The sequence below is a fragment of the Gadus morhua genome, chromosome 23, assembly GCF_902167405.1.
Source record: "Gadus morhua chromosome 23, gadMor3.0, whole genome shotgun sequence".
NCBI lineage: Eukaryota > Metazoa > Chordata > Actinopteri > Gadiformes > Gadidae > Gadus > Gadus morhua.
Window position 1 is genome coordinate 6,711,078 of NC_044070.1, and position 20,000 is coordinate 6,731,077.

The 20,000-nt window shown below is 51.7% G+C and overlaps 1 protein-coding gene across 1 annotated transcript in view; it reads left to right on the forward strand.

Annotated features, from left to right (window-relative positions):
• Positions 1 to 20,000, forward strand: part of sulf1 (sulfatase 1) — a 49,301-nt gene that overhangs the window by 21,981 nt on the left and 7,320 nt on the right. Inside the window, 12 exon segments of the mRNA XM_030349108.1 lie at positions 1,001 to 1,152; positions 5,019 to 5,188; positions 8,948 to 9,098; positions 9,370 to 9,545; positions 10,031 to 10,159; positions 10,854 to 10,910; positions 13,970 to 14,096; positions 17,574 to 17,850; positions 18,775 to 19,021; positions 19,284 to 19,380; positions 19,555 to 19,649; positions 19,831 to 19,902. Coding sequence (XP_030204968.1) covers positions 1,001 to 1,152; positions 5,019 to 5,188; positions 8,948 to 9,098; positions 9,370 to 9,545; positions 10,031 to 10,159; positions 10,854 to 10,910; positions 13,970 to 14,096; positions 17,574 to 17,850; positions 18,775 to 19,021; positions 19,284 to 19,380; positions 19,555 to 19,649; positions 19,831 to 19,902 — 1,750 coding nt within the window.

Here is a 20,000-nt window from a genome sequence, read left to right on the forward strand (position 1 = left end):
CATTGCTATGGCAACACATCAATGCCATTTTGAAAGTTGTTTCTAAGATGTGTAGATTGAAATTGCATGCACATTGTCCATGTATTGTTAGAATTACTGATAATCTACATTCGAGTTTCATCTCGGTAGCAATCCCATTCAGAATGATATCAATTTTGCTGCCAACTCACCTAAACCACTTTAAATCCGCTAACAAGGAATGCGACTGTTTAACAAAAACAAGGTAACCCTCTATTCGGGTCCTTCTGTCGACATGACCAATCACCAAGTAGAGTGTTTGTTCATTACTTTTGCTGTCAAACTGGTATCCCCTGTGATACCAGAGGGGTGGTGAAGGTAAGAGCAGGCTGTTTGTCGGGTACATGGTCTTAGGTACATTCCAGGTATCGGGGTCTAAGCTGCACAGAGCCCCGTGTCATTTTTAGATCAAACAGGCCTGCTGGCCTGCTTGCATTCGCTCCTGTTGGTCAATGCGCATTTATACAGGAATGCGGAGCCCGTCTGTTTGCCTGACCGGCTGGCATGCTGACTGACTGGCTGTGTGACTGGCTGGGAGAAACGAAAACACGGGCTAGCGTGCCAGGTCCCTGTCGCGGCGCATCAGACAGTGTCCGCGTGAGTGACGGGGCGGGCGGCTGGAGCGGGCAGCCCTATGGGGTCCTGCGGGCGGCCGTGCGGCCTGTGGTTTTAGAGCTGATGTGTTGCGCTACAATTAGCTCCCTCCGGTCCGTGCTGGCTGCCTGCCCAGCCGCCTGTAGCAGAGGCCAGCGGCAGTGCCAAGGGGACGCGGGTCCTGTATAGAGAGTCACGCAAAACCCCCCGCTGCATTAGAAGGCTTTGACACAGTTGCAGAAGGGGAGGTTAAAGATTTAAGGCTTAAGGTGCACAGTGGGAAAAAAAAGAAAGATTTTACGACATTTTATTTTTACGGTTTCAAATAAAAAGCGTTCCTTCGGGGTTTGTTTACTTATTGTACTCTCTCTTTTTCTTCCTTCGGCAGGTTTCTTCGGCAAGTACCTCAACGAGTACAACGGCAGCTACATCCCGCCTGGGTGGCGCGAGTGGGTGGGGCTGGTCAAAAACTCCCGCTTTTATAATTACACCGTCTGCCGCAACGGCTACAAGGAGAAGCACGGCGCGGAGTATGCCAAGGTATGTGCCCGCCAGTGTTTCCCACCATTCCTGACGCGTAGGCCGTTCACTTAATAACCTATTTGTCTGAGAAGACACATGGGCTTCTCCCGACTAATTGTACACTCCCACTCCCCACCCCCCTCCCTTTCCACTTATAAATGTATGAACGCTGCAAGCCTTTACTTATCGCAGGGCCGCAATCCAGGCTGGCAGGGAATCTCGGGGTGGAAAATTAAAGGGGACGTGTTTGATTTGAAGTGTGTGCTCGCACTGCAGTGATACTTAAAGGTCCCTTAATGGGGACATGGCACACCATCATGGCACACCATCGCATTAAGGCCTGTGGGAGGGGTAGAAACCAGTGAACCCGAACGATGAAGGGTTTATTGCGTTTTCCACTTCTCGAGACAGACAACGTCACCATGGAGGAGGGTGGATTCATTTGACTCTTTCTCCTCGTTGAGGGAAGAGCCGCAATCTGAGAATCAGTCGTACAAAAAAATAAAACAACCCAGGCAGTCAGTCAATATTTGCTTAGGTTGGGAAAAAAATTGCCCGGAAGCAAATTCCCTGCCCACTATCTCAACAGGGTGCTCGCCATGTTTTCGTTTATCTCGGCCAAAGATGTATTTGGTTGCCACCCTTGTGTCAAGAGCTCTCTGCTCTGGAGCCGTGCGAGGGCGCCATGTTTGCTTGGCCGGGGTTCTTTACATGGCATCAGGCATCCATCTTCCCTCCCTCCCAAGGGTTCTTTCTTCATGAGCACTCACTTTTTTCGCTCCCCCCCCCTCGTTCGGTGCCAGCGTCGTGTTCGGGGGTGGGGTGGGGTGGGGGGGGGGGTTGTAGTCTGGGAGAGACGTGTAGGAATGTTCCCTGGACGCGTCTTCGGACAGCCCGTCTGGGGGTTTGAGTTCATAAAAAACTGATCTACACGAAAAAAGGTTTGAAAAACAAGGAGCCTCTTGGACTGGCACACCCACGGCAAAACGACAAAGCCTGCAGTGGCGGGGGCTGGGACCCGGGTGGGAAGTTACACACGAGCGTGCGGGTCAGCTCGCTGGTGCCGGCGTGGTTTCACACCAAACGGACTCGGGTGCGAAGGAACCTGTCCCCCCCTCTCCCTGCCCCCCCCTCCAGGGTGAGGAGTTCAGGGAGTGACCTTGAGAGACGCCTGCTACCCCGGTTCAGAGTGGTTTGATGAGGCCCTCAGATGAGGCCCCCAATTATATCAATTATAAAATAAGTTTGCGGCTGGGGTTATAAATATAATTCCTCCAAGCCATGAAGAAGGTTCTGGCAGACTGAGGTGGGGGCTCTCATCAAGGGGCATATTGTTAGAAAACTTTTCAGTTCCTCCCCAGCCCCTCTACCTTTTCCTCTCGTTTCCAGTAGTAAGTAAAAGAGTTAAGGAACTGTGATGGCATGTATGGGGTTAAAGCACATGACCTCCCCGTGCGTACATGTCAACACCGATTTCGTTGTCGATATTTCACGTTAATCCCGGCGGTCGATGTGTTGCAACCAACGGCGTGAGAAATTGAGAATCCAGCCCGGTCATGATTCTGCCATGTTTTTATGGGTCTCTGCATCATAGTGAGGTCGGTGCGGGGAACTGGTACTAATGACCACGTTACGGTCAGTCGGCCATCCAGCCAGCCACTCCTAGTTCTTCCACACTCCCCTCTTCCTGTTTCACCTGCAACCTCGTTGCTTCAGTGACTCCAGCCCGAGAGGAAACCCACTATGGCATCGCTTTTGCAGAGTGAACGCCATCCTCCCCCCCCCCCCTTTTCACCATCTCACTGGGCACGTGCAGCCAGACCATTAAAGCTGCCCCATAAAAAAATAAGTATTAATAGAGATGCGGGGACTCCGAGCCCAAACCCACTTCAGACATTTCAGTGAAATCACCCGGTACCCTTTTCATTCTACCCTGGCACTGCCAGGGCCGGCCCGGGCCATCCCCAGCACCTCGCCCCTGCCAGGGAGCTGGGCCACGCTTGGCCTGCAGGTATGGGGCCTAATCAGCTGCTGGAAACCTGGCGGGGCCGTGAAGAGATCTTGTTTTCGTGACTCAGTAAGGTTCTCGCCCGGTAACAGCCCTGGAAAATCGATCGGCCGCTGGCATCGTGGGGCCATTTTTCCAGAGGCTTATGTGCGGATTTAGGACGGATGTATGTTCCTGTGTGTGTGCATGTCTCGGTCTCAGCACAATATAATTTGGAGCTGGATATCTTCCCTGGTTGGCATTGACGAATGAGCCGTCACCCTCCAGTAGAACAGGCCATTTTCTTTTACTTTTAAATGATGTCTTTCCTCTATCTTCCTCGCACCCAGTCCAACCTAATGCCTTTTTTGGCATCCGAAAGTAATTCTGTTTGTTCCTCTGCACTCCTCTCTAGTGTGTCAGAGACAGTGTTTTGTGGCCAGACACAGAGCTCCGGTCTGAAATTACAGACTGGAGAAAAGTGTGGGAGAGAGAGAGAGAGAGACGAGAGAGAGAGAGAGGAGGAGAGATGAGATGAGAGAGAGAGAGAGAGAGAGAGAGAGAGAGAGAGATCGGAGAGAGAGAGAGAGAGAGAGATCGAGAGGAGAGAGAGAGAGAGAGAGAGAGCAGAGAGAGAGAGAGAGAGAGAGAGAGAGAGTGAAAGATAGCAGAGCCACAACGGGAGATGGTAGTGTCATAACAACATACCAGCCCAGAGCGACTGACTCCACTCACCGTTGTGCAGTGTCACATTTAATACCGTGGCTGCCTCTGTGATGAGGCAAGCCACACACACACACACACTGACACACATACATACAAGCACAAACACAAGCGCACGCACACAAGTGCACACACACACACACACACACACACACACACACACACACACACACACACACACACACACACACACACACATACACACACACATGCACTCACAGGCTGCCAGCTGTTGACTAGACAGATTGGCCAGTGGTGTACTCATTAGCTTCTCTCTCTCTCTCTCTGCGTGCCCATTGGCCGATCGATCCCGAAACATTGCAGTGACGTGTTTGGCTGAAAACATGTCAGATTTGCCACGCCGTCGTGAAACAGATCGTATCGGCCTGCTGCATTTTCCACAGCCCTCCGTGTTCTTACATTCTTCCTATAGCCTCTAGTCATCGAGCAGATGCTTTATCCACAGCAAACCACATGGAATTCAGATACAGGTCATTAAAGCAGCAATTAGTCGCCATGATGAGCTGGTTGAGAAGTGTGCAGACAGAGAACGACGGCCAAACGGTGATTATAAATGCCCTGGACCTGCGCATATATCGCCGTGTGGCCAGTCGTTCTCACACTCTGCTTGGGCAGCTTCACGATGTTCACACATGCGTGACGCGGTGACAAATCTTCCCAGCGTGCCGCGCTGTGAACTGTGCTACGGGGGTCCCAGGCTAGGGCGTCAGTTTTCAGTTTGGCACCGGCTAGCGTTTGTTCGTGCGCACGTGACCCTTAACGGCGATACAGAAGGCCTGTAGGGGTTACAAACGTACTCAAGGACACAGGGATACAGGAAGCAGAGTTGGGGGAGTCAAACGCGGTACCTTTTTGGTGGGCGGAAGCAGCTCAGGAGGTAGAGCGGGTTGGCTGGTAACCGCAAGGTTGTAAGGTTGATCCCCTGGCTCCTCCTAGCTGAGTGTCAAGGTGACCCTGAGAAAGGCACATCACCCTTACTGCTCCCGACGAGCCGGCTGTCGCCTTGCATGTTGACTCAACCGCCGGTGAGTGAATGTGTGCATGAATGGGTGAATGTCAATATCGTAAAGTGCTTCTTTTTTTTTTGCTGTACACTCTATTGCCCCCCCCACTTCTTCAGCAACATCCCCTCTGTGTGTCTGGCCCCCTCCAGGACTACTTCACCGACCTGATCACCAACGACAGCATCAACTTCTTCCGCATGTCCAAGAAGGTGTACCCGCATCGGCCGGTCATGATGGTCATCAGCCACGCCGCCCCCCACGGCCCCGAGGACTCTGCGCCGCAGTACTCGGAGATGTTCCCCAACGCCTCGCAGCACATGTACGTTGTGAACGCACACCGACACACAGACACATACATGTATCACAAACATATGCACACAGACACACACACACACTCATACACACACTCACAAACACATCCCGAACACACGGGCACAAACACACACACACACACACACACACACACACACACACACACACACACACACCACACACACACACACACACACACACACACACACACACACACACACACACACACACACTCACGCACACAACACGATCTCACATGCACATACACACACAGGCGCACACACAAATGTGTAACATACACAAAAGTGTAGACCGCACAATGTGCGTATGTAATCACACAAATTGTCTCTACACCAAAATAATTCTCTATTGGCTGAACCAGAAAGGGTTTTAACCAGTGTTTCAATTGTGTAACAATAAACCACGCAGCCACGATCTCCGGTTGTCGGTCTGGCTACGGATAACACAGCCTTTGACGAGGCTGTAGGGGGAATTCTTCGTTTTTATCACTCCCAAATAAAAACATTTGAGGGCGCATCACTTTATGATCAGGGATTACACGGCGGGCTACATTTTTCTAAACATTATGACAGCACGCTGCCTCTTTAGCCAGGCCGATGATAGGCTGTGAAAGGAGCTGCCAGCGCCTTACGACCCGACAGGCGTGAAATCAAAGTGATTTATGATCTAAGAATCGTCAGGGGGCTTCGTACCAGAGAGGAGAGGGAGGAAAGGAGAGGGGAGGGAGGAGAGGGAGGCAAGGGGGGAGAGGGTTGAGGAAAGGGAGGAGGTGGAAGAGAGGGTTGGGAGCACCACAGGCCTGCTGTGACCTCTGCACACATTCAACCCTCTGCGTCCCAGCCCTCCGCTCAGGGTAATGATGGGTGGTGGTGAGGGTGGTGGTAGTGCTGCTGGCTCCGTGGCAACGCTGCCTGCGAGAGAGAGAGAGAGAGAGAGAGAGAGAGAGAGAGAGAGAGAGAGAGAGAGAGAGAGAGACGATGAGAGAGAGAGAGAGAGAGAGAGAGAGAGAGAGGAAAAGATGGATAAATGGAGAGATGGGGGGGGGGGGGGGGGGGGAGAGAGAGTGAGTTGCGCAAGTTCTAGGCTACTGGTTTTAACCTCTATACTTACCTCAAATGACCACATGGGACGATGGTACCACACTCATTGGAACGAGTGCGTCGGTTCTCCCCAGACCTTATAATGCCCTCCCCGGCGGCCATGCATTACTTACACCCCAGGTAATGGAAAGTGAAGAGTGTTGCCTCTACAGTCCCGGCCAGGCGGAGCTAATGCGTAGTGCAGGGGCGCAGAGAGGGAAGATGCTGCGTGGCAGTGCAGCAGCCTCAGCACAGGCAGCAGCCAGCTCGTAAATCACCCGGGCGTCTGTGCTCCTGACAGGGGCTTAATGCCAGGGTTTGATGCTAATGTCATTAACATTCCTGTGCCTCCTGAGTCCTTCTGAATCTGTCTCTTGGGCGTAAAGCCTGAGCAATAAAACAAGAACTTAAAAAGAAAACGTTTTGTAGCACCAAAGTTTGTGGTTTGTTAGTGGGAGTAGTAGAGTCTGCCCTAGCCTCAGATTTGAACACCTAGCTCTGATGTAGCTTTATATGGAGGGGTAGAGTCTGTCCCAGCCTCAGAGCTGAACACCTAGCTCTGATGTAGCTTTAGTGGGAGGGGTAGAGTCTGTCCCAGCCTCAGAGCTGAAAACCTAGCTCTGATGTAGCTTTAGTGGGAGGGGTAGAGTCTGTCCCAGCCTCAGAGCTGAACACCTAGCTCTGATGTAGCTTTAGTGGGAGAAGTAGAGTCTGTCCCAGCCTCAGAGCTGAACACCTAGCTCTGATGTAGCTTTAGTGGGAGAAGTAGAGTCTGTCCCAGCCTCAGAGCTGAACACCTCGCTCTGCTTTAGCAGTAGCCGTCGAGGGCTGAGGAGAGGAGGAGGAAGAGAACCGCGCGGCCTTGATGAATGTCACTGTGACACGGCACTCGGTGGTCCGCCGGGGGTCTTAAAGCAGTGGCTTCGCCGGGGGGGGGGGGGGGGGGGGGTAAATCCACACTAATACCACCAGACACCTGCCCATGTATATAAATATATATATATGCATATGTACAAGGAGAGGGCAGGTGTGACCTCCGCTTTATGGGAATGGCTTCGTTCCAATGACCCAGCTCGCATTCCTGGTCCTAACACCACTACCCCCCGTACCTTTGTGGACCGGAGCCCAGAGACGGGTCTCTTTGTGGGGCTTATGAGAGGCTGCCAGGAAGCTGCGGGGTGAGGAGTTCACCCTCTGCAAACTCACAGTAATAATAATAATAATAAGCCCTGAGGAGTTGAGCAAGGAGGCCAGAATGGGCTTCGTTCCGAGAGGCTCCCGGAGCACGCCTCCATTAATGGCGGTGGGTTGAGGATAGGTGCTGTTTGGGAGGACCAACTGCAGTGTTTGTGACACTCACGTTTTATGTGTTTTGTTTTATGAGAACATTAAGCAAGTGATGTAGAACCGGTACTATGCTAATGTGTTTTCTCGTGTAGAATCTTAAATGATACTTCTGTGGCAGTTTGTTCCTAGAAACCGCAGCTAGAACTACGGATCGATTGAGCTATTTCGACACCCTTTTACGACACTGGATTTGTGTCACCTTAGATAGCCTGAAGCTCCGTTCGGCCCGTAACAGGGGATTTCATATCGAGTTTGACTCTTGCGGTCCACAACCTCCCCCCTAACAAGAAATACCACAAGCTATGGCGAAGCTCTTCTCTCGTCTGGAACTCTCCAAACACCACAGCCCCCCTCTCACCAACCCCCCGGCTCGTTATGCAGGCTTTCTCTTCACCTCAGCTGACCATGACTTACCCAGTCACCCAGGGACTTGTTGCAAGCTTGACTTTGGGCGAGAGGGTCTGTGTTTTGGAGGTGGGGGAATTTCATTGACTTGAGTATATGCCAGCCCACAAATGATAGTCATAGACACATCGGATGGCTAGGACTCGCTCTCTCTCTCTCCTTTTCGGTCTCTTTCTCTGGCCGACATCTCTCTCTCTCTCCCTCTCCCGTTCACTCTCTCTCTCTCCTCTCTCTTTCCCTTGCTCTCTTGCTCTTACCTCACTCTCTCTCCCTTGCTCTCTCTTTCTCGCCATCCTGTTCTCCCCCACTGTTCCTCCTTTACTCTCTCTCTCTCTCTCTCTCTCTCTCTCTCTCTCTCTCTCTCTCTCGCTCTCATTCTGTCTCTCTCTCTCTCCCTTGCTCTCTCGCTCACTCTCGCTCTCCTCTCTCTTTCCCTTGTTCTCTCTCTCTCGCCTTCTCGTTGTCCCTCTCTCTCTCTGTCTCTCTCTCCTTCTCTCTCTCACTCTCTCTCTCTCTCTCTCTCTCCACTCTCTAATTAACGGGACAGGGGAAGGTGTGTGGAGAACACAGCCAGCTTTAACACTCTCTCAGTAAACATGCCTGTTTATTGACTCTTGTCAAACCCACTAGACAGCGGGGCAAGGTGATGTGTAAGGGGACAGCCTGCACCTGTTATGAGGAGTGACAGGCAGGTGCTTGCTATCACCCTGAATGGCTCACTTCATGGCTGTTAACGCTGTCTGCTCGTTCTCATCTATTGCATTTATACGAAGATATTCCGTGAAGCGATTTTCATAAATGTTTTCCCTCCAGGATTGCATGCATATATGAAAGGTTGCTGAATGTCCTCCAATGGCAATAACCTTTCATTCTTCATTTTTTTATCTGCTCCCCTTATTGTTACCTTCCACCAGCACCCCGAGTTACAACTACGCCCCCAACATGGACAAGCACTGGATCATGCAGTACACGGGCCCCATGAGGCCCATCCACATGGAGTTTACCAACTTCCTGCACCGCAAGAGGCTGCAGACCCTCATGTCCGTGGACGACTCGGTGCAGAAGGTACGCAGAGACCCTCCCCTGATCGGTCCGCCTCCATCTCCACCTCTCTGTGTCTCTCTCTCCTAGTGTTCTCCTATTCATGAATGTTTAAATAAACGTGCCTTTTCTATCCACTATTTCAGCCTGACTTTCATGATGTTCTGTTGACTTCACTCTAAACTTTAATGTATTGTTACCTGAACCACACATTACAACAAAAGATCTCCTCATCCCCTTAATAAGGACCATCCTCCTCATTTTGAATCTTTACTAATTCCTCTGTGGCCCCCAGGTGTACGAGATGCTGGTGGAGACGGGAGAGCTGGACAACACGTACGTGATCTACACCGCTGACCACGGCTACCACATCGGGCAGTTCGGCCTGGTCAAGGGCAAGTCCATGCCCTACGACTTCGACATCCGGGTGCCCTTCTTCCTGAGAGGGCCCAACGTGGAGGCCGGGGCCACGTAAGACCCAAGCCCTCTTTCTCTTCCATAGAGCTTTGGTTCATTCGACCAAACATCTGTGAGCACGATGGCTAACCTGGCTTGTTCCTAAATGATCTGTATCTAAAATATCTGTCTGTTGGCCGCTTTGGAATTAAGTGTCTGCTGCCAAAGGACTTAATACCTAATGAGTTACTGACATGGTTTGAGCACGCAGAATGCTTCACATGACCACAGGGCGCAAGCCACTCTTTTAATCATGATTATTTTTGGATGACACGAGGCATGCGTAGAGGCTTCCTTCATTTTTCCTCCTCTAAATTCTTGAAATCGCTGTACTCAGTGACAGTGGGAACTATGGGAAATGGGAAAAACATGTTCTAAGTCAAGGCTGTTTATCTAACAGAAAGCATTCCACCTTGACTTCATTATTTCAGGGGAAAGGTTCAAGGTACAGCAGACGTGGCTGTGTTTAACATATGACTGTGTGCGTGTCTTGTGCGTAGAAACCCCCACATGGTGCTGAACATCGACCTGGCCCCGTCCATCCTGCACATCGCCGGGCTGGACACGCCCGCAGACATGGACGGAAAGTCCATCTTCAAGCTGCTGGAGCAGGAGAAGACAGGCAACAGGTTCGTGAGCCCGACCCCGCACCGCGCTCCAAACCATACACAATAACATCGTAATGCGCATCACATGTGCTACAATCACACTGCTTTAGCCAACGGTACCAAAGCACTGAACAAGAAAAAAGCTAAGTGTCCCGGCCAAAAATCCAAAATGGCAGCGTTCCAGTTATGGGGGGGGGGGGACGTGGTTCCAAGTGCAATTTGAGCAGGACTCGGCTTGGCTCTGGTACATTGGCCCACCATCCTTTGAGGCACTTTTCCCTCTGTTGTGTTTTTGCCTTTTCTCATTCGGGCTGCTAATTGAATCATTTGATTTCCCCGGGCCGACGTGAGCAAAGGGACGTTGAAGTGTGCAGCGAATGACCTCCGTTTAGCCACGCTGGAATGCACTCCGCAAACTGAAGACTGTAGGAACCCCTTAGTCTAAACAAATTCCTTTCAATTCAATGGGCCTGGGAATGTACAAAAAACACTTCTTCTTGATTGTATTAAAGTGTTTTCTCTGTTCGGTCGGCGGTCGTAAAGGAATATTGATTCCATATTTTACCCCGGCGGCCCCGCTAAGCGTGCCGCGTTGGGCGTTGCGTAACGTACCGGAGAAAGACCCGCATAGCAGCAAGGGCATCGGCCGTACCAAATCTATTACCCTTTCCGCCTTTTTCATTTTTTCTTCATCTTCTTCTTCTTTTTTCTTTAGATTCAAACCCAACCGGAAACCCAAAGTCTGGAGGGACACATTCCTGGTGGAGCGAGGGTAAGCGGAGCGCTCTCTGATTACATTCCTCACCACGCACTCGTCGACTCATCGGCCCCCCAACACAACACACAGCACGACACAATGAGCAGCAAAGAGCGGGATACGCACGTTTTTTTTTTTCTTTCTGTATTTATTGAACCCGGGACGCGCCGAGACCTCATGTGTCCGCCCCCCTCGCCCCCCCTCACCCCCTTGCTCTCTTCCTTGGTTATTTGCTGTCTGACAGGCATTTCCTGACCGCAGTCGGCTGGGAAAACACACGTCTCCTTGGGCCGGGTTGTTTTAGTGGGACTATAAATGGCTGCCGCGTTGTGACAGCTCTCGCAGAAGGTGCTGACGCCGTGGCGACGGGGACATTGTTGGTTCCACAAACAAATAAGAGAGCAAAAACCAAAACCAAGCAAGAGCTTTGTCCTCAGTGTGGGAGGGGGGTAGGGTTCCTGCATAATGAGGCGCACCGCCGTGACCCCCAAGAATGACTTGCCCCAGCTTCTCCACACACACACACACACACACACACACACACACACACACACACGCACACGCACACAGGCACAAGCAAACACACACTGACACACGCGCACACACACAAACACAAACACTGGTAGAGATAAATAGCGGTTAGCGTTAGTGGTTAGCATTAGCGGTGATGTTAGCCTAGCTCCAAAGGGCTGTGAGGGGGTCACGCCTGCCTCAGGGGGGATGGTCCTGGGTGAAATGACGGCGGCCGGGAGGGCCCCAACATCGAACCACTCGTGGGGTGTTTTGGGACTCGAGCTGCGCCACAGATGTCTTTAGCGACAGCCTCCCCCCAAGAGTTCAAGTACACACAACCCCCCCCCCCCCCCCCCCCCAACCCCCCCAAGCCCCCCAACCCCTCCACAAAAACACACATTCACTAAAGAAACAAAAAACAAACCAGTGTCGCCCCCTTTGTTTAACCTCCCCCGCCATCTCCCATCATGCAACGGCAGAACACGACACCGCTGTTGTGTCTCCACAGCAGAGCTTTTTGTTCGCCGCGACATGCTAGCGCTGCCGGAGAGAGGAGCCGGGGGGTGAGCTGTCAGGGGGGCTGACAGGAGGGCAAATACCGCCGCCGTCGCTGTCCTCGCGTGGCAAGACGGAGCCCCCCGCTCAGAGGAGAAAACAATTTGGGGAGGAGAACGTGGGGAGGAGGGCGGGGAAAGACAGGAAGTGGGACCGCAGCCAGGTGGTGTCGTTTGCCTGAACGACGCTGGCATCTCGTGTGTGTCCGATGATATTCCTAGATAAGGTTGGAGATGGGAAGGTTGGGAAGTGGATGATCCTTTCCCCGCGATGAGATATGTCCTGAAATATGAGGTTATTAATGCGACCCGTTTATACGTCTGCACGTGCGGCCACGTCAGGAGACAGGAGGGCGTGTAGCGGTTTCAAGAGCCATCATTTAGCTCTACCGCCGTACCAGTTAACACACCGCCGTGCAAGTTGGTTCCATGTCGTTAACCGTCGGCGAACCATCGTGCTAGGGAGCTCTAAAGCTATACAAGTTAGCTTGTGGTTGGCAAATGTTAGGATACTGTTGTACCAGTTAGCCTACCGCTGTACCTAGTAGCATGGCGCTGTACGAGTTAGCACTATATCACCGTGGCTCCTCCCGCTGGGCACTTGCTTCAGCCGCTAGAGGAGTACGCTAGGGAGGCGCGCGCTTGCTGCGTATGAAATGAAAAGCACCCGACCTCTGACCCATTGGGGATTTAGCCCTTTTAATCCACCCTTCCATTAATCCCTGCTGTTTATGTGCAGCCTGTCGGCTAGTGCTCCCTTCCATAAGCGCCTAGATTAGCCTTTGCAGACCTCTGCCGCTTATTTCACCCCCACGCACAGAACGGGGCTCCGGCAGAACAGAGTGATTTATTTAGGACTTCTCTTCACTTTGTGCTCTCCAAACACGGTGGCTGGCCGTGGTTACTCCGCGGCTCCTCCCGCCCAGCGCACACCGAGGCGTGTCCTCCCCGGATGCTCTCCCTGACCTTACAGTACCTCCACAATCACTGGAATGTCCTCTGACAGCTCCAGACGCCCTATACCGGAATTCAATCTTCTCCCCTCTGGAGTCATAAAAAGTGCGATAAATTCAGCACTTGCACAAGCCTCTAATGTAGTCGTCTGGCAGTCGGAGAGACACCAACTGTTGGCTCTTTAACCACCCCCCCCCCCCCCCCCCCCCCCCAACAGCCTGGGCTACAGTGTGAACGTTGGCAGTGAACCTCCTGGGTTCAGGGCAGTGCCAGGGCTTGTGTACTTCTGATACGAGGAGACAGGTTGTCCCCTCACGTCATCGATTTGTGTGTGTGTGTGTGTGTGTGTGTGTGTGTGTGTGTGTGTGTGTGTGTGTGTGTGTGTGTGTGTGTGTGTGTGTGTGTGTGTGTGTGTGTGTGTGTGAGTGTGTGTGTGTGTGTGTGTGTGTGTTCGACCGGTGGATGGCGGTGTTTGATGAGCCTGGCCTGGCTGATCGGGGGTGATCGTTGGGAGGCTGTCTGTAGGGTAGAGGGGAGAGGCTGTCTGTAGGGTAGAGGGGAGAGGCTGTCTGTAGGGTAGAGGGGAGAGGCTGTCTGTAGGGTAGAGGGGAGAGGCTGTCTGTAGGGTAGAGGGATGGGGCCATAAAGTTTGGCTGCCAAGCCGAGGTCAAATAGCTTGGCTGGAGTCGGTGGCTAGGAGGGCATCCGCTCTGGATCAACGAGCCAATCACAGGGGGCCGCTGAGGGGACGTAAATCCATGGCTCTGGTTGCGGCTCTGTGTTGATAGGTAGAAAATACACTTAAATATAATTAATATATGCTTACAATACAATAAATATTCACACTCTCTCCCTAACAATCAGCAATAGTTATGATGCATAACATATGCTCATGCTGGCCGTTCCTTTATACAATTACTTATTTACTTCTTTAAAAGTTCTCATTTGCGTGGTTTGTGAGTTGAGTTTTCGGGATGGCACCGTGCAGCAGTCGGTTGTCGAGGCGCTGTCATGAATGAATTGAGTAATCGAAGGTCGTCATGTGTCCTGCAGGAAGATCGTGAGGAAGAAGGAGGACCAGGTGAACACGCAGCAGACCAACAGCCTCCCCAAGTACAAGAAGGTGAAGGAGACCTGCCAGCAGCCCGAGTTCCAGACGCCCTGCCTGCAGCCCGGACAGGTACACACTCACACACACACACACTCAAACACACAGGTACACACACACACAAACACACAGATACACACACACACACACACACAGATACACACACACACACACACACACACACACATGCAGATACAGCACACACATATACACAAACGCATAGAGAGATTCAATACAAACAAAACACACACACACACACACAAGTACACACATACAGATACAACACAGACACACACATACACATACACTCACACCCACAAACTCATTCACAGATACACACACACAAACACATACCACACACACACAAAAACACACAGATACACAAACACACACACACACACACACACACACAAACCCACGCTCACACAGGCACAGCCCCCCATTAACACCTTTTGTGTGTGAAACAGCTGCAAACCTTTTGTGAAAGAGAGTGGCGAGGTTGAGCGTAGGTCTGCCTTCACATCGACCCGGTTCCTCATCCAACAGCAGAGGTGCAAATTGCTCCCTGAAGGGCCTTCCTCCCCCCGACACGGCCCACATCTGGGCGACGCCGCGCTCTTAAAGGGCCACGCGCCAAATAGGCCTTTTAAATCAATTAGTTCATAATTGCGCTGCTTTTATGATATCTGATTTGGTCTCACTTGTTGAGCGCCGGGCCCCCGACTGTTCGCCGCCTCCTTCCAGCTCTGCCCGTTAGCCCCCTGGCAGCGGGCCGGTGGAGCGCCTGAGAGCGCTGAGCGGCCTTGGCGTGCGCAGAACAATACAAACCCCACGCTGCACCCTGGCTCTTCTTGTTGAAGGTGGCGGCGAAAGGCAGACGGGGGTTTCCGACGGCCTGCTAATACGAACCAGATCGGCTGGTGTTTTACTGCCTCAGCAAGTGCGTCCGCAACACTAAGTCGGTTATTAGGGATGTTAAGGGAGCTATTTGTAGAGCTCAGATGTGTGTGTGTGTGTGTGTGTGTGTGTGTGTGTGTGTGTGTGTGTGTGTGTGTGTGTGTGTGTGTGTGTGTGTGTGTGTGTGTGTGTGTGTGTGTGTGTGTGTGTGTGTGTCCTAGTTACTGTATGTGCCGTTACCGCCCATTGAGCATCCTGGGATTACTTCTCTCTTTTTTTACATGCAGGGGAATTATGCTGGCAAGTGCTTTGTGGGTTTTATTATACACCTTTCTTCCAATTTTGCCTATATATAATAAAACCCATGTGTTTGGATTTTTTTTTACATTTAGTGAGCTCTAACTCTCAACCATGGAATTCTTCTCAAGGATGTAGGAAAGCTTAACGTTTCTTTATTCAAGGTTAAGGGAACTAAATCCAGCCAATCTCAAAATACTTCATATTTTCTGAAATGTTTTTTTGGTGGCGAACAACCTTTAGATGTATTCATGAATAATAGGCTCCGCCTACCTGCCAGACTCCCCAGGGAGTGACCATTTCTGGAGTCTGACACGTGAGGTGATGACCAAACTGTCTCTGGAAACCACGGGCCAAAGACACATGCTATCATAGCTCTGATTCTTCCGTGGTTCCCCTAAAACGCTGCGGGACCTCGAGTCCGGATCAAATCAGAGCGTATAACTCGATAGTATCTCGGTGGAGTCAGAGAGTGGGCTCACCGTCTTCTGGCTACGATTACGTGTTCGTGCTTTCATGGAAACTCGTCCCGCCTCAGCCAGAACACGATCCTCTCTTGTACTTTCTTGTTTGGTTGTGCTGTGGGTGTAATTGTATTGGAAGTGTTTCGGGGCGATGTGTGTCATAGAGCAAGTGGTGGTTGTGGAGGAGTCCATTGATGATGTAACTCCTTTTCATAAGCAGTGTGACTCCAGACCGCTTCAGGCGTTCTGCTCTTGTCTTAGCTTGCCTGCAGAGGTCTTCCTCGTCTGCCCTCGGCCCATGAACCCTTCCTCCCGCCCCCATCCCCCATGACTTCTCTAGTGTCTCCCGTTGGAGACACCAAAAAAGTGGATTGACAGGGTATCTGTGTGTGTGTCAATATATGGGTGTGTGTCTATCTATGTGTGTGTGTCAATATATGGGTGTGTGTCTATCTATGTGTGTGTGTCAATATATGGGTGTGTGTCTATCTATGTGTGTGTTTCAATATATGTGTGTGAGTCTATCTATGTGTGTGTGTCAATATATGTGCGTGAGTCTATCTATGTGTGTGTTTCTTTCAATGTGTGTGTGTCTTTCTATGTGGGTGTGTCTTTCTATGTGTGCGTGTCTTTCAATATTTGTGTGTCTTTCTATGTGTATGTGTCTATGTGTGTGTGTGCCTATCTATGTGAGTGTGTTTATCTATGTGTGTGTTTCTTTCTATGTGTTGGTCCATGCGTATCTTTTAAGTTTGTGTTGATTTCATTATTATTTTTTCCTTACCACCTGTGTGTGTGCGTGTATGTGCATGCGTGTGCTTGCTCGGTGTTTGTCTCGCTGTGTGTGTGTGCTCTCGCGCGATGTGTGTGAGTGTGTGTGTGTGTGTGTGTGGGTGTGTGTGTGTGTGTGTGTGTGTGTGTGTGTGTGGGCAGAGCTGTCGGGCTCCTTAGTCCGTTGAGCAGGGGCCAAACTGGAAACCTGACCCCCACTCCCTCCCCCTTTGCGGCCCTTTTGTCCGGACTTTCATTCCCACACTCGCCGCCCATCACGCGGGGCCTGGCGGGGTCCCGGGGCCGACGTGTTGCCCGCCCGCTCCGTTTGGAGGCCACAGGGTCCCACCCACTCGGCCCGCTCACACACTCACAGCGGCAATTAGGCCGACACGTTCCCAGAGCTGGTGCGACTGCAGCTGTTGAGACTGAAGTGTCTCTTGTATGTGAGAGTGTGTGAGTGCGAGTGTGTGTGTGGGCTTCTGTGTTTTTTTGACACAACCCGGCTTGGTGAGGCTCTTGGCCCCCCCCGACAGCATCGAAGCCGGAGAAGGGGACAGCGATACGGGCTTTCCTCTGGCTCTACGGTTGACGAAGGAGGGATACAAACGGAGGCGCCGCCAGACAGATGCGGTTGATCCCTCTGCGGTGGTGTCGGTGTGTCTTTCTCTCGGGTTCCTGGAGGCCCTTGGGTTCTTTCCCCAGACTGTGTGGGATCCGCCTGACGGATCTTGCGGTGCCGCCGTTCTCGTTCTGAATCAGGGCAGGAGCAGCTTTTCCCTTTTCTTTCTGTTGTCTTTGATTGACCCTGTATCGCTTACACAGGGTCGTGCCCTATGTGTTTGGCTTTTCTTTCTGGGTTGACTTCCTGCCACACAATTGCATGCGTGGCAACAATCGCACACATCTGCTCATTTATACGTATAACTTTTTCCAATGTTGTCATTTCGTAACTCGCACTCCAGTTCAGATACTTCCCTCGAGGGCAGGTAGGGTGTAACAAGGCGTCTTGCTTGCTCAGGAACACAGTGAACACAGTGTTTGAGCTACGTCTTCCAACGCCATCCAAACCCCGCCTCACTGATTGGTGTGTCTTGTCTCCCCTCGTGTGATTGGACAGAAGTGGCACTGCGTGGAGGAGATCACGGGCAAGTGGAGGATCCAGAAGTGCAAGGGGGGCGGTCTGAAGGAGGGCCCCAGAAAGAGGGCCCGCAGCCTGCGGCCCCGCAGCAGCTACGACCCCCGGGACGCCAGGGACCCCCGGGACCCCCGGGACGGCAGGGACCCCCGGGGCTGCGATTGCGGCGAGCCGGACGCGGGCGCGGGCGCCGCCCCCTTCAAGCCCTCCCGCTCGGACCGCCGCGCCCAGCGCCAGTTCCCCGTCTCCAACGGGCAGCGTGAGTACTGCACCAATTAATTAACAAACAAAACGATGTTCATCCGTTAGCTCCTTTTTCTCTGCGTCGTCCACGGTTACAGCGCGCTGAAGACACCTTACACAGGCACAAGTACGAGAGAAAAAAACTTGTGCGTGTTAAGCAGCGCAGCGCGTTCCCGGTCCAGCCCGGTAGTAGTGGACTGGGAGGCGGCGCCGTCACTGTTTCCATCGTCCCCGGAGCCAACCCCCTAGAAATAAATGTGACCTCATCACAGGCCGTCGTCTCAGCCAATAAACAAGGCTGGCTTAATGATAGGGCGTGGGCGGGGCCGACACGCAGGTGGGGATGTGCTCGTGGGCTTGTGTGTGTTTGCGCACACGCACACACACACACACACACACACACACACACACACACACACACACACACATTTGGACAGACTTGTGCACACACACACGCGCGGAGAGCGATGACCTGTTCGCCCAGAGTCCCGTCAGACCTTGTTTATGTGCTGTCTCTCCATGGCGATGAGAATAATAACAGTGTAGGCCAAGGCTGTAGCCACGGTTTAGTCTAATAGATTATTGAGGACCTGAAGGGCACACAGATGCGTGACGGAGAAATGGAAAAATAAAATTGCATGCACATCCCCACTCCTTTAACAAGTCCTTGGAATTAGGTCTCTCTGGCGGGAGGCCCTGGTAATGGTTTTTAATGGTACGAGCGTCGTTGTGCTTTACTGCCATCTAGTGGTGCTTTGCAGAAATGTAGCTGAACAACGCGAACCAAAGGTGATGCTGTAATGTGTTAAGGGGATTTGACGTGCGTAATTTTGGTCAATAACCCCTTAAATAAAGGAAAGCTACTTCATATTTATATTTGAATGTCATGGAAATCAGCCAAAAGCAGACCTTTAACAAATTACTGTGTTTCCTTTTCCAGGGTTCCGCCCCCGTTTCGTCCACACCCGCCCGGCCCGGTCCCTCTCCGTGGTGTTCGAGGGTCGGATCTACGACGTGGACCTGCAGGCGGACGACCAGACGGCCGTACAGCGTCGGGTCATCACCAAGCGCCACTACCAGCCCGAGGACCCCGAGCTCTACCCCGGCTCCAACGACGGCTCCGAGGAGATGCTGGCGGACGGCACTAACGCCATCGGGTACCCCAACTCGGTCAAAGTCACGCACAAGTACGAGCCTTGACCCAATGACCCCCTTAATGAACGTTTCTTAAGGTCACATTTTTTAAAACTTAAAAAACTAGTGCTAAACGACTAAATTGTGTGCAATAATAATAATAATAGTTCACTTTTTAACAAAATGTGAACAAAAACACATATCTCACCTGAACAAAGCGATCACATCCTCTAATGTGTGATTTTATCATTCAACATTTTGGTTTGTCAGATAATCTGTGTTTAAAAGTGTGTGTGTGTGTGTGCGTCTTCTAAGGTGTTTCATCCTGATGAACGACACGGTGCACTGTGAGAGAGAGGTGTACCAGTCCTCCCGGGCCTGGAAGGACCACAAGAGCTACGTGGACCAGGAGGTACGTCAGCCACTTATTATGGGATGGAGCGCACTTATCTAACATTTAAGAGCATTGGTTTTATTGATGAAAACGTATGTTCAATCCATGACCTGGCCCCTTGTTACCCTCAATTTGTAGTTGTGGCAACCAAATTATAAGGATTAATTAAGTATTGAATTTCTTCTTTCCCAGATTGAGGCTCTTCAGGACAAGATGAAGAACCTCAGAGAGGTCAGAGGTCACCTGAAGAGGCGCCGGCCGGGCGATTGTGACTGTGGAAAGAGGAGGTTGGTGCTGATTTAAATTCAACAGAGCTTTATTGACACGTAGTGTAAACATTAATACATTCATACATATATTAGCACCCCCCCCCACACACACAATCATCACAGTCCGTAGATGTGTGAGAGAAGTCTGCAGCTCCTTAGTGTCCCCTTCTCTCTGTTGTGTCGACGTTGTGTGAAGCAGCTTCTATGGCAAAGGCCAGCGAAACAAGGCCCACAGAACGAAGAACAAGAAAGGTCAACTGCACCCCTTTAAGTGAGTGCCCCTCCTCTGCGTCCGGTGTCGTTCTCCTCATCCATCGCTACGCATCCATCCCCCCGTGTGATGACCACCAGCCCAGTAATCCTCTACTG